The sequence below is a fragment of the Terrapene carolina genome, unplaced genomic scaffold (genome assembly GCF_002925995.2).
Source record: "Terrapene carolina triunguis isolate 2854851 unplaced genomic scaffold, T_m_triunguis-2.0 Scaffold66, whole genome shotgun sequence".
Taxonomy (NCBI): Eukaryota; Metazoa; Chordata; order Testudines; family Emydidae; genus Terrapene; species Terrapene triunguis.
Window position 1 is genome coordinate 42,864,657 of NW_020664417.1, and position 13,673 is coordinate 42,878,329.

At 43.2% G+C, this 13,673-nt stretch overlaps 1 protein-coding gene across 1 annotated transcript in view; it reads left to right on the forward strand.

Annotated features, from left to right (window-relative positions):
• WWC2 (WW and C2 domain containing 2) overlaps nucleotides 1-13,673 on the forward strand; it is a 162,969-nt gene that overhangs the window by 56,564 nt on the left and 92,732 nt on the right. The window contains exon 2 of the mRNA XM_024194493.1: nucleotides 3,329-3,438. Within this exon, the coding sequence (XP_024050261.1) occupies nucleotides 3,329-3,438 (110 nt within the window). The remainder of the gene's footprint in view (nucleotides 1-3,328; nucleotides 3,439-13,673) is intronic.

The following is a 13,673-nucleotide window of genomic DNA, read 5'->3' on the forward strand; positions in this document are numbered from 1 at the left end:
CACACACACACACACACACACACACACACACACACACACACACACACTAGATTAAAATCCATCCAAAGAGAATTCACAGTGCGGGTCTCTCTCTCACTCACACACACCATGTGGGAATCTCCACAGGGAAACATTCAGAGTTGCAGTTTGGTTAGAAGTGATTGTCATTGTTTAGTCATCAAAGAAAAAATGAACATGCTACAGATATTATTAGGGATAACCATTGAACACTTTAATTTTTTTATGTGGAATGGAGCTTGAAAAGGGGAAAAGAATGAGGGAAGCAAAGATTTAAGCAATGCACAGAGAGGAAAGGAAGTCGGTGATGCATGAGGAAGAATGAGACGTGAAGATATAGACTTTCAAAATGTAATCCTACCGGGACTTTGATGGTGTGATGGCATCCTACAGAGTTCCTCAGGCCTTGGCCTGTGGGTCTAATTAGGAGACTCAAGGCTGCTGCATCTTGAGAAGAACATTTTTCACATTCTGGTCATGTCTACGCTAACAATTTTTACCTGTTAGCAGTGGATGCAGCTTCACTGATGCGCTAACCAATGAAAGGGCTAATGCATTCAGGACACATGTTTGTTCTTACCACTGTGACATGAAACACTAGGATTTCTGATGGTAAAAATGTTTGTGCCCTGCCTATGCTAGCATTTAAGCAGCTGCTAGCACCAGTGCAGCTGAACCTGTCACTGATAAAGAATTTTTAAATATAACAACACTGGTGTAGACTCTATTTGGGCTTGATCAGACTTGCACTGAAGTCAATGGCTGCTGGATCCCATATGACTGTAGATAAGTCCTATTTCCTCTCTGAGACAGGGAAAGGATTTGTGAATTGTTTCACTAAAATCTCATTTGTGAATACATGCTGCCCCCCCCCCCTTTTTTTTTTGATAGGCTGGTAAAGTCACCTTGCTCTAACTCAGGGGTCGGCGTGCCAATTTTTAATGGCACGTTGCTGCCTGCCGGGGTCCCGGACGCCGGCCCCGCTCAGCCCGCTGCCAGCTGAGCGGGGCCAGCGGCCGGGACCCCGGCAGGCAGCAGCGTGCCATTAAAAATCCTGCCCGGCCCGGCCCGCTCTTCTCGGCCCGGCCCGCTCTTCTCCGCCCCTCCCGCCGGCATTTGCACATACTTTGCTGACCTCTGTCACTTCCAGCGGGAGGTTGTATTTCTGGGTTAGCATGTCTGGGAAGCAGCCCCGCCGGCGGGGGCAAGAAGAGGGACTCGGCTCCACAGGAGTCGCAGCGCCCGCGAGGCTTGTAAGTGGGGAAGGGTCTTGGGTCCCAGCTGCGCCGTGCGCCCGCCCGCCCCAAGCATGGCTGGCCCCTCTCCCTGGACTCAGGCAGGCTGCCCTGGGGTTGGAGCCCCGGTGCCAGGATGAGCTCGGCTCTGTACTGGGGCAGGCCACATCCCACAGCCCGAACCCGAGCCCGGAGGCTGTGGCTTGCCGCCTGCTGGACTCTGGGAACAGCTGGGTACGCCTCTTTCGCCACCCCAGGTCACTGGACCCAACTCCCCTCCGGCATTGAGGGCAGAACCCAGGAGTCTGCCCCCCACCCCCTCAAACAACTAGAGCCCAGCTGGAAACCTAGGAATCCAGAGTCCTCGCTCCCAGCACTCCTCCCCTGAGCGTCAGACACCAGCCCCTTCCAGGAGTCCCAACTCGCTTCCCGCCTTACCCCCCCTCACATACACCCAGCCCCCTGCCCTGACCCCTGCACCCCCCTCACATACACCCAGCCCCCTGCCCTGACCTCTGCACCCCCCCCCCACGATCCCAGCCCTGACTCCAGCACCCCCACACATATCCAGCCACCCCACACCCCATGCCCTGATTCCTGCACACCCCCCACATCCCCTCCCCTCGCACCAAATGGGAGCTCCTGCACCCCTCGCACCAAATGGGAGCTGCCCAGGTAAGTACTCCACACCCAAACCTTCTGCCCCAACCCTGAGCCCCCTCCTTCATTCTAGCTCCTGGCCAGACCCTACACCCCAACCCCCAGCCTGCTCCTTCACCCCCAGCCCTGTGCTCAGTGCACTCCCACCCTCAGCTCAGTGCAGAGAGAGAGGAAGAAAATGGGCTAAAACCAGGGAGACGGTAGGTACCCATTCTATGTGGGCAGGGCCGGGACCCCAGACTGGCAGCGGGCTGAGCAGCAGCGGGCTAAGCCGCTCAGCCCACTGCCGGTCTGGGGTTCTGGCCACTTGCCAGCCAGGCTCCTGGCCGCTGGTCCACTCAGCGCCCGCTGCCGGCCTAGGTGAACAGAACTCCAGGCCGGCAGCGGGCTGGCGGCGTAAGATCAGCATTTTAATTTAATTTTAAATGAAGCTGCTTAAACATTTTGAAAACCTTGTTTACTTTACATACGACAGTAGTTTAGTTATATAATATAGACAGAGAGAGACCTTCTAAAAAACGTTAAAATGTATTACTGGCACGTGAAACCTCAAATTAGAGTGGATAAATGAAGACTCGGCACACCGCTTCTGAAAGGTTGCCGACCCCTGCTCTAACTGCTGATACATACACAATATACTGACTTCAGTAAGAAGTCTTATCTTGGTGTACTTATGGCCACCATCACTGCAGCATGAATTGTGAGCTTCTGAGAAATTTTAATTTTCTGGGCTGCATGCACACACACACTCACTCTTATGATTTAGACATTTCTTCTAAGATTTAATAGTCTTACTTCATAAAGCTTATGCTCTAATAAATTTGTTAGTCTCTAAGGTGCCACAAGTACTCCTGTTCTTTTTACTTCATGTTGCCACTCATGCTTCCAAGGATACATGTCCATCAGAATAGGATTACCTGTACGGTACGCCATGTGAAGTTATTTTCTGTTCTCTGAATTTTCTGTGTGGACATTGGGGAGGAAGGATGATTTTATGATTAAAGCAGAGGACTGGTACTTTGGAAATCAAGGTTGAAAGCGTAGGTCCTCCCACTTACAAGAGTCAAGTAGGAGAGTAGATTTTTTTCAAGCTGTTGTCTGCTGCTGTTGTTTAATTACTGGAGAGTTTGAGGATAGCATTACAGTAGATTTCTCAATCAAGAGTGCCTAGGCTAGGCAAATTTTGGGGATAATTTATCTAACTTTGAGTTAATATAGTCAGAAGGATATCCTTGAAAAGTCATTCAAGCATTTAAGGTTATTTTTCCATGTCGTTTGGCAACTTTTCTTCTCCTTTCCTCCTCCTAGCCCTCTATAGCAATCCTTAGCTTCTAATTATGAACAATAGGATAAGGTCCAGAATTTTTCAAGAAAAAAAACATTGCTTTAATTGCATTACTCTAATTTGTTTTTAGGTTAACAAAGCCTTTGTCATTCGCGGATTGTGTTGGTGATGAACTACCGTGGGGATGGGAAGCTGCATATGATCCTCAGATTGGTGTCTACTATATCGATCACATAAACAGTAAGTGTTTTTGATCTGTTTTATTGATCATATGAGAAGGCTTAGCTGCATTAGACTTTCTTCTCCTAAAGGAGGTGTAGGAGTGGGGAAGGATTTTTTATGTAACTCATAGAAAGCCTGTTCAGTGCCTTGCTTAAAAAAACAGGTCCCTCCCTCACCCCAAAAACGCGCAAACACTTTCCTGTGAGTATGTATTTTTTCTGAGAGTGATAGTGGCTCAGAACTAATCAAAAGGCTCAGTCTTCTAAGAACTGCTGTGGAAGAAGTATACTGCTCAGATGTGTACAGTAAGTAGAGAGGGCTTAGTATTCTTAAATAAGCATCTGCTATAGGACTCAAATAATTGCCAATTGGAGGCATAATGTAGGACATTTTGAGTCTTTTGAACATTCAGTAATTCACAGTAACAGAGGAAATCTTAGAAGAGGAATGAAACATCAGCTTCAATCCAATGGCAGATAGAACCAGTGAAGATTAGCTGGTGTTGGGTAGAAGTGCTTACTCAGTGTAATTTCCAAACGAGGACTGGCAAACATACTGTAGTTTTAAGAACAGCATTCTTTTAGAATAGATTCTGTGCTGCAAATTATTTCATCTACAGAAATTTGGAAAAATAAAGCCATTGGAACTAATTCATCCTTCGTGTGACTCCACTGGCTGCATGCAATAGGCTTCCTGTAGGGACCTATGTTGGTATAATAGGACAGTTACTCCTACCCTTCACATTTTCAGAGTTGCATTGGGTTTTGTGTCTAGATCCTACACAACTCTTTGAAAATTTAGGAATCTAATGTATATTAGATTTGTATAGGTAAATATTTTCCCATAAGTATTTTTGTCTTCTGTGCTTGTCCATTCCTAGATGTTCAATACTGAATGATGCTTTCAGCATTTTCACAAAAAGGCTCCTTAGCATCTAAAATGTGCATATTGTGCCATTTTAAAAGTCTCTTGTGTAACCAAATAAAAGAAAGCAGAGATTTCTCACTTGTCTTTTATTATGGTTTAAATATTCTAAATTAATATGTTACTATAAAAGTAGGGAAGTATTTTACCAAATCTGTTCTTTAGAAGCAAGGAAGGGAAAAAAATACGCTTCTAAAACTAGAGCAACACTGTTGCAGCAAACTTATCTTTTTCTCATTCATTTCTCTCTCTCTAAGACTTTTGGCTTTGGTTGTTCATGTAATTAAAAAAAAAATCAGAATATGGAATTGTTAATGATTTTTAAAAAAACAGTGCCACTGAATCCGAATTAAATATACTTTGAGGGAATGCAAAATATTACTACTACAAATCCCATTATACAGCCCAGTGCACAGACTTGTGGTGCACGTCAGGAATTTCAGTGTGGATGCTGACGTGTTTATAAACTTGGATTTTCAAAAATGACTAGTGAGATTTTGAGTGCTTTAGGTTTCTGGATGCCTAATTTTCAAAAAGCTTGAATACCACCACTCTGAAAATCATGCTCCTTTAAGGTGTTTCAAGTTGGACACCAATTAACAATTGAGGCATTCAGAATTACTAGTCACTATTTAAAAATCTTCACCTTAACTTTTTTTTTTTTTTTTTTTTTTTTTTTTTTTTTTTATGTTTTTTCTTTTTATAATCTGTTTCTGTACATGGACAGAGGCCATGTTGTTTATAAGTGCTACTTTGCACTTCCATGGAAACTTAGATGTGCATGGTTTTGCTTTAAAATTGTCACAGTAAGAATTCCTGAGACATGACTATTCCCACTTGCCAATTATAACAGGTTATAGAAGAATTGTGTGTTCCTCAGCTGTGTACATGCTTATACATTCCTGTGACTGCAACAGAATAGAAGTATTTTTAGCTAACTTTCCTTTTTTGTAAGTGTATTTGATGGATGGTAATGGAATGCAGATAGGTTTGTTGGGTTTTTGTTTAGTTAAACTGTTTTTTTTTTTACCCATTGTTTGGGAGTGAGAGATCTGACATGTACAGCTCTGTTTTATTAATCTATGTTGCCTTGTTGTAATTTCAGTGAAATTTATCAACTTTATGATATTTTGGACAGCAGTAGATGTTAACTATGTGGCATGTATGAGGTGGTGTTCTGAAGAGAGCACTCTTTGTCTGAGTCGCTGGGAGGTAAGCAGCCTGTGATAAGGGTCAGAGGCAGGTCATTTGTCTAACATGCCAAACGTTGAGATTATAGCTTTAATTCGCCTGACTGGAATGAATGTGTTACTCTGATGTTTTTGAAATAAACAACAGTATGGGGTGGTTAATTGCAAAAAGTACCACCATCTTTCTAAAAAGCAATGTTTGCTTCTGTTTGCTGCACCATTGACAGATTGTTGGGCTGTACTGCCCAGAGTGGAATTCTTGAGTCTGTCTTAGAATGGTGGATAACCTTCCTTGTAGTTCTAGTTTATCTTCTGTTCTTTCATCCGTACTAATCATGGATTTTGTCTTTGTCATTCTCCAAGTGTCATATGATAAAAGAAATGCATTTTATGAAAGGGGGCGGGGGGAGAGAAGAAATCAGACACTGGCTAGTTGGGAGTACAGTTGGTCTCTGGCTAATAGGTATGATAAACGGGGATAAGGACCCACCAATGACAATACCCTGGGGCAATGCCTTGGTAAAATTCCACAGGGAATGGGGAAAGTCACTGGGATTCCTACCAAGCTGCTGGCTGTGGAGTTTGTTTTGAAGTTCTGCTTTAAGTAGGAGTAGGAGGTGTCTGTTAAATGTGAATCCCCCAGCAGCTGAGTGAGAGAGAAGGTGCAATCTCTCCTATCCTGCCCCCTCTTGCTTCCTTGATTCTGCAGGCAGGAGGGAGTTGTCCACTGTTCTACTACCCATCCACCCTTTTTTTTGTTTTTCCTTGCATCAGCCTGCTATTTTACCTGGTCACAGCTTTTCCCCAAATAAATTAATTTAACATGATTCTTGTCAGTTTCTCAGCTGCCCCCAGGGTTCTGAGTAACAGTAGTAACAAGCAGCGACAAGATAGTGAGCACCTGTCTAGACAATGGGATGGTGTGTTTGCCAACCAGAAGACAGTATTATACTAGTTCATGTAATAATGGTTTCTTTAACAGCTATAAAGGATGGGAAATTTACAGTGGGATTTTCAAAAGAGCTCAGTGTTGGCCTCAGTCTGCTCCCAGTGATGTCAATGGTAAAACTCCCACTGATTTCAATGGAAACAGTGCTATGTCGGTGTTGAACACTTATTAAAAAAAAGTCATGGGATTTTCAAAAAAACAGTTTAAATGCTACAAATATTGATGGCTTAGACCAGGGGTGGCCAACCTGAGCCTGAGAAGGAGCCAGAATTTACCGAAGTACATTGCCAAAGAGCCACAGTAATACGTCAGCAGCCCCACATCAGCTCCCCGACCCTGGTCCCAGTGCCTCTCACCAGCTGGCAGCCCCGCCGATCAGCTCCTCCCGCTCCCACCCCGCACCTCGCGATCAGCTGTTTCATGGTGTGCAGGAGGCTCTGGGGGTGAGCGGGGGGAGGAACGAGGGCACGGCAGGCTCAGGGGAGGGAGCGGGAAGGGGTTGAGTGGGGGCAGGGCCTGTGGCAGAGCCAGGGGTTGAGCAGTGAGCACCCCCCCGCACATTGGAAAGTTGGCGCCTGTAGCTCCAGCCCCGGAATCGGTGCCTATACAAGGAGCCACATATTAACTTCTGAAGAGTCACAGGTTGGCCACCCTGGTTTAGACTTTTGTCTGCCCTGCTCTAGACATCTACTTGCTAGGAAGTATTGGGAAGCAGGAAATATTCCATACCAGTGGTGGGCAACCTGCGGGCTGCGCACTGCCTACCACTGCTCCATACTTTTAGATAGCAACAATTTTCACCAAAGTGTGTGTGTGTGGTTTGTTTGTTTTTTTTTTTTAATTTTATTTTTTATTTTAATTAAAATTGTTATTGAAATGGGTGAGATCAGGTTGGGAATATGTCATACTGCGTTTTTCTTTCTTGTGAGTGTGTTGTGGTTTTTTGCACACCCCTGACTGTTGTAGCTATGCCACTATAACTTTTGAGTTATTTTCAGACCAGGCCTCAGATGTTATAGATTCATAGATTCATAGATTCTAGGACTGGAAGGGACCTCGAGAGGTCATCGAGTCCAGTCCCCTGCCCGCATGGCAGGACCAAATACTGTCTAGACCATCCCTGATAGACATTTATCTAACATACTCTTAAATATCTCCAGAGATGGGGATTCCACAACCTCCCTAGGCAATTTATTCCAATGTTTAACCACCCTGACAGTTAGGAACTTTTTCCTAATGTCCAACCTAGACCTCCCTTGCTGCAGTTTAAGCCCATTGCTTCTTGTTCTATCCTCAGAGGCTAAGGTGAACAAGTTTTCTCCTTCCTCCTTATGACACCCTTTTAGATACCTGAAAACTGCTATCATGTCCCCTCTCAGTCTTCTCTTTTCCAAACTAAACAAACCCAATTCTTTCAGCCTTCCTTCATAGGTCATGTTCTCCAGACCTTTAATCATTCTTGTTGCTCTTCTCTGGACCCTTTCCAATTTCTCCACATCTTTCTTGAAATGCGGTGCCCAGAACTGGACACAATACTCCAGCTGAGGCCTAACCAGAGCAGAGTAGAGCGGAAGAATGACTTCTCGTGTCTTGCTCACAACACACCTGTTAATACATCCCAGAATCACGTTTGCTTTTTTTGCAACAGCATCACACTGTTGACTCATATTTAGCTTGTGGTCCACTATAACCCCTAGATCCCTTTCTGCCGTACTCCTTCCTAGACAGTCTCTTCCCATTCTGTATGTGTGAAACTGATTTTTTCTTCCTAAGTGGAGCACTTTGCATTTATCTTTGTTAAACTTCATCCTGTTTAACTCAGACCATTTCTCCAATTTGTCCAGATCATTTTGAATTATGACCCTGTCCTCCAAAGCAGTTGCAATCCCTCCCAGTTTGGTATCATCCGCAAACTTAATAATCGTACTTTCTATACCAATATCTAAGTCGTTAATGAAGATATTGAACAGAGCCGGTCCCAAAACAGACCCCTGCGGAACCCCACTCGTTATGCCTTTCCAGCAGGATTGGGAACCATTAATAACAACTCTCTGAGTACGGTTATCCAGCCAGTTATGCACCCACCTTATAGTAGCCCCATCTAAATTGTATTTGCCTAGTTTGTCGATAAGAATATCATGCGAGACCGTATCAAATGCCTTACTAAAGTCTAGGTATACCACATCCACAGCTTCTCCCTTATCCACAAGACTCGTTATCTTATCGAAGAAAGCTATCAGATTGGTTTGACATGATTTGTTCTTTACAAATCCATGCTGGCTGTTCCCTATCACCTTACCACCTTCCAAGCGTTTGCAGATGATTTCCTTAATTACTTGCTCCATTATCTTCCCTGGCACAGAAGTTAAACTAACTGGTCTGTAGTTTCCTGGGTTGTTTTTATTTCCCTTTTTATAGATGGGCACTATATTTGCCCTTTTCCAGTCTTCTGGAATCTCTCCTGTCTCCCATGATTTTCCAAAGATAATAGCTAGAGGCTCAGATACCTCCTCTATTAGCTCCTTGAGTATTCTAGGATGCATTTCATCAGGCCCTGGTGACTTGCAGGCATCTAACTTTTCTAAGTGATTTTTAACTTGTTCTTTTTTTATTTTATCTGCTAAACCTACCCCCTTCCCATTAGCATTCACTAGGTTAGGCATTCCTTCAGACTTCTCGGTGAAGACCGAAACAAAGAAGTCATTAAGCATCTCTGCCATTTCCAAGTTTCCTGTTACTGTTTCTCCCTCTTCACTAAGCAGTGGGCCTACCCTGTCTTTGGTCTTCCTCTTGGTTCTAATGTATTGATAAAAAGTCTTCTTGTTCCCCTTTATTCCCTTAGCTAGTTTGAGCTCATTGTACGATTGTAATAAGTATAATATGTACGATTGTAATAAGTATAATAAACTCAGGTAGAAATAAGATTTCCAATTTGTGTGTCCTTTTAACACCCAAAATTAGACACTGACATTGCCATAAACAGTGATGGATATGTGTGGGGTCATTTTGCCTCTTGTTTTCTACATCTACCTCCTCAAATTTTGGTATTAAAAGTGATTTTTGAGGTATCCTAACAGAAGGGTCCTCATTTCCTTCTTTCTTCCTGAAGTGACTGTATAAAGCATATTCCCTGAACTGAGTAGAAGTCAATTATTCCTGGGGGAATTCTGCGCCAAAAAATTAAAAATTCTGTGTTTAAAAAATAATAATTCTGCGCACAATATTTTAAAATTTGCAAAATTCTGCATATTTTTATTTGTCAAAATAACACAATATAATCATGCTAGTTTACATAATTTTGGTAATTTATTTCAAAATATCTGTCAGCAAGTATGTCTGTAATAAAATAGACCAAAAAAAAGATTTTGGTAATTTTTTGACAAATAGATTCCTTACTGGGCATATTAATACAGAACTTTGAGTAATTCATTTAATTTACAATACAGAACTGTATTTCCTATACCAGTCAGAAGCAGTGCAAGGGCTTGTGAGTGTCAGGAGTAATGGAGGAGCTGAGGGAGAGGGAAGGAGCCTGGAGGGTTGTTGAGTGTGGGTGGAAGAAGTATGGAATAGGTTTTTGAGGGGGAGGGAGGGCCAGGATTGTTGGGGAGCCTCCCCCATGCAGACCCTGGCTGATCTCAAGCCTCTCCCATTCAGTCAGGCATAGGGTGACCAGATGTCCTGTTTTTAAAGGGACAGTCCCGTATTTAAGCCCTCCTGCAGATGTCCCAACTTTTTCTTAAAAACAGGCAAATTGTCCCATATTTTCTGTCTCTCTCCCCCTTGTTCCCCCCCTCAGTACTCGCAGGTCCTACTTCTGGCTGGATCCCTGCTCGTCAGCCACCCACCCACCAGCAGTGAATGGGGGTCCAGTGGCCGCCGATGAGTGTGGGTGTAGAAGGCTGGTGACAGAGCGAAGATGCGCGCAGGGCCGGCCGCTCTCCCTGCTGGTCCATCAGCGCAGCCCCCACTGTGTGCTGGCTCTAGAGCAGCAGGGCTCCATCCCCTGTCCCGTTTCCGGCCGGCGCTGGCTGCGTGCTGCAAGCTGCAGAGGCTGGTGTGTGCGGGAAGGCACCAGGCAGCAGAGGGTTACATGTCGCCTCTGCTGCCCACCCATTGTCCTTACATGAATAATGTAGGTTATTTGCTGTGTTCAGAATTCGATAGCTGTTTTTCCCCGCAAGTGCCTTTTACTTTCAAATAGATGTAGAGTGTTTCATCCACTTTTTATTTTCTTCCTTTCCCATTTATAATTTCCACAACTCTTCCCTAATTCTCTGAAAACTAGAGCTGGGCGGAGAGAGGCATTCTATTTCATGGGGGATTTTGATATTATGAAAATTGTTGTTTCTTTTCGATTTGGAACTTAAAAAAAAAAAGTTCTGAATTTTTCACAAAAGGGGATGGAGCCCAGGCACTGAGGGGCAGTCCCCGTGGAGAGCTGCCATACACCCTGGAAACCCTGGAGTCCCTGACCCCAGAGTTCCCCTGGAGCCATGGACCCTGGAAGCCTAGGCTCCCTAGTAGCCCTCCAGGAACCATGCCTTGTTTCTGGAAAAACGTTGTCAAAATCAAAGTCTCCAAAATGTTTAAATTTTGACAAATAACCTTGTCCCGTACATTCATGTGTGTGATCAAGTGATTGTAGCTAGACACGTCTATGCCATATGCAAAGCTAAAGATTATCTACTATATTTTCTTCTACCTTTTGGCTTTGGAATATGTGCTTAACCATCTCAGTGTTTGTGTGTAGTTGATTGTAATAGTGGGCATTACTGTATTAAAGAAAGGAAACCCTCTTTTTAAGGGGGGGGGGAAGCCTTGCTACTTTTTTTTTTTTTTTTTTTTTTTTTGGGTTGGTTTTTTTTTTTTTTTTTTTTTTTTTTTTTTTTTTTTAATCTGGAAAAGTAATAACAAATATCTTAAAGCAATTAAAAAAATCCCTTCCACTCTGATCTTGGAGAAGAGCAAATATTTGATGTATAAATAATCGCTGTAATATGCAATACCACAAGCCTGGGACAGCTTCACAACACAAGAGAGGTGGAGCCCAGGAAGAGTTGTGTTAGTTAATTGATTACAAGTAGAATGGAAAGCAATCCATTGTGCATGCTTAGAGTATTGTGTAATATAAGTTCCAATCCATTGTATGTCTTCCTCTTCTCTCATAATTCCCTACACAGATTTGTTACACCTCTACATGCCAAAAAGTATTTCTATCTAAGTCACTTTTCCTCCTACTCTGGAAGCATGGAACGTGCAACGCATGGGTCCTTTCAGTCTCGATTCATCGATAGGGAATAAGAGAATAAAGAGTATGGCAGAAGGGAGATAGAGAGGAAGAAGACAGACAGGGATGGTGCCCCTACTCCCTGATCCCTTGCACTCTGAATGTAAAACTCAGTGGAGTTGATCATTCCATCCTCCTGCTGCCTCCTTCATGCAGTTTCAGCCACTGTTGGTTTGGCTAAACTACTTGACAGCAGTAACTCAGTCTGAAATGTCATGGCAACAGGATCTCAGCTCTTGTCACGTTTTTCCAGGCCCTGGCACCAGCTTATGCCTGGGACTGGTTTGCCCACTGTATGGAGCCTTGCTGATAGGATCACTTTTGTCTCTCCACCAGCCTGGTGCTAATGCATCCACTTCAGGGAAAGGCTATTGGGGGACAGAGGCAGGAATCTTGGAAAGTGAAAAAATACACATATTCTACAATGAGTCTTCAGGTTTTCACATCTTTTATTTCTGGTAGTCCTAGTGAAAGAATTCTCTGTTGCTTGAAGTATGTGTTCTTGTTTTGAGACCCCACCAAGGGCTGGATCCTGTAAAGCCTAGTGCTTGAAGTGTCTATAGTGCTTGCCTCTGAACTCGTGTTCCTACAGCCCTGTTACCAGACATGGAGAGAGGACTGGTATACCACAAGCTCAGTGACATGGTTTTGTTCCATCATTCCTAGTAGAAATCTTTGAGTATAAACTTCCTGAGAAAAAGGGGTGTGTGAGAGTGTGAGTGAATTGTTTTAAGTTTATGGGAAGTTGAAGAAAATGGCTGGAGGAGAGGAGACTTGTTTTATCTGCAGGTTCCTAACAGAATGAAGAGGACAAAGGGAAAAATGCTCTGAACACTTTCTCTGCAATCTAATGCTCCATACTGTCGTTATAAATCATAAACTTCCCCATCCATAAAACTGGTGGAATGTGAATTTCTTTTTGTGTGTGACATTTTTATCATTGAGGGATATACTCCTCTACTTCATCTTCTGAATTTTAGATAACTTTGAAACCATATTATGTGTTATGACTGTGATATCTTGAAGGGCCACAGGGTTTTGTCAAACCCACTGCCTCTGTAACATACTCTGTTTATCATCTTCTTCAGATACCCATTGAGCAAATGTATCAAATGGAAATGAGACACTATTTCTTTTGAATCCTTTCTCAAAAGTGTAGTTGGGAATCTTCTTTTGTGGCTCAAGTTTGAATTGTGCAGGATTTCACAATGTCAATATTGCTTACAGAAAGGAATGTAAACTATAGTGTCCAATATTGTCTAGTAGCATGTTTTTACTCTTGCTAATCTACCTGAAACTAATGCAGGTGTGGTTTTTTTTTTTTTTTTTTTTTACTTTTCATTAAGGCTTCCATCTCAGTTACATGTAATGATTATTTTGTCAGCTTAGCTGAGTTGAGAAATATTTGAACACTATTTTTAAAAAAGATACTATGTATTTTTGTCTGATAAACAAATCTACCGGAAATGTTAATCATAGAATGGGTACACCCTTTTTTAAATTCATACATCAAAATAAATAGTAATTAAGGTAAAATTTATAAATGAGTATTACAACTACTAGATACTATTAAGGCCAAGTTGTTTTATCTTGCGATAGTTGGCACTAGTTCTTCTTCAAGTGCTTGCTCATGTAGATACCATTCTAGGTGTGCACGCACCCACGTGCACGGTCTTTGGAAATTTTTGCCTTAGCGGTATCCATAGGGTCGGCTGTGGCATCCCCTTGAGTGCTGTGCTCATGTGTCGGTATATCAGGCGCGGCTGGCCCTACGTGCCCTCTCAGTTCCTTCTTACCACCCTGGTAGTTAGTCGAAGTGCCTTTCCTTGAATAGCAAGGGCTAGCGGTTTCGTCTCTACTGACTTCGAGCCTTAGGGCCTTGTAAATAGTTTGTTTATAG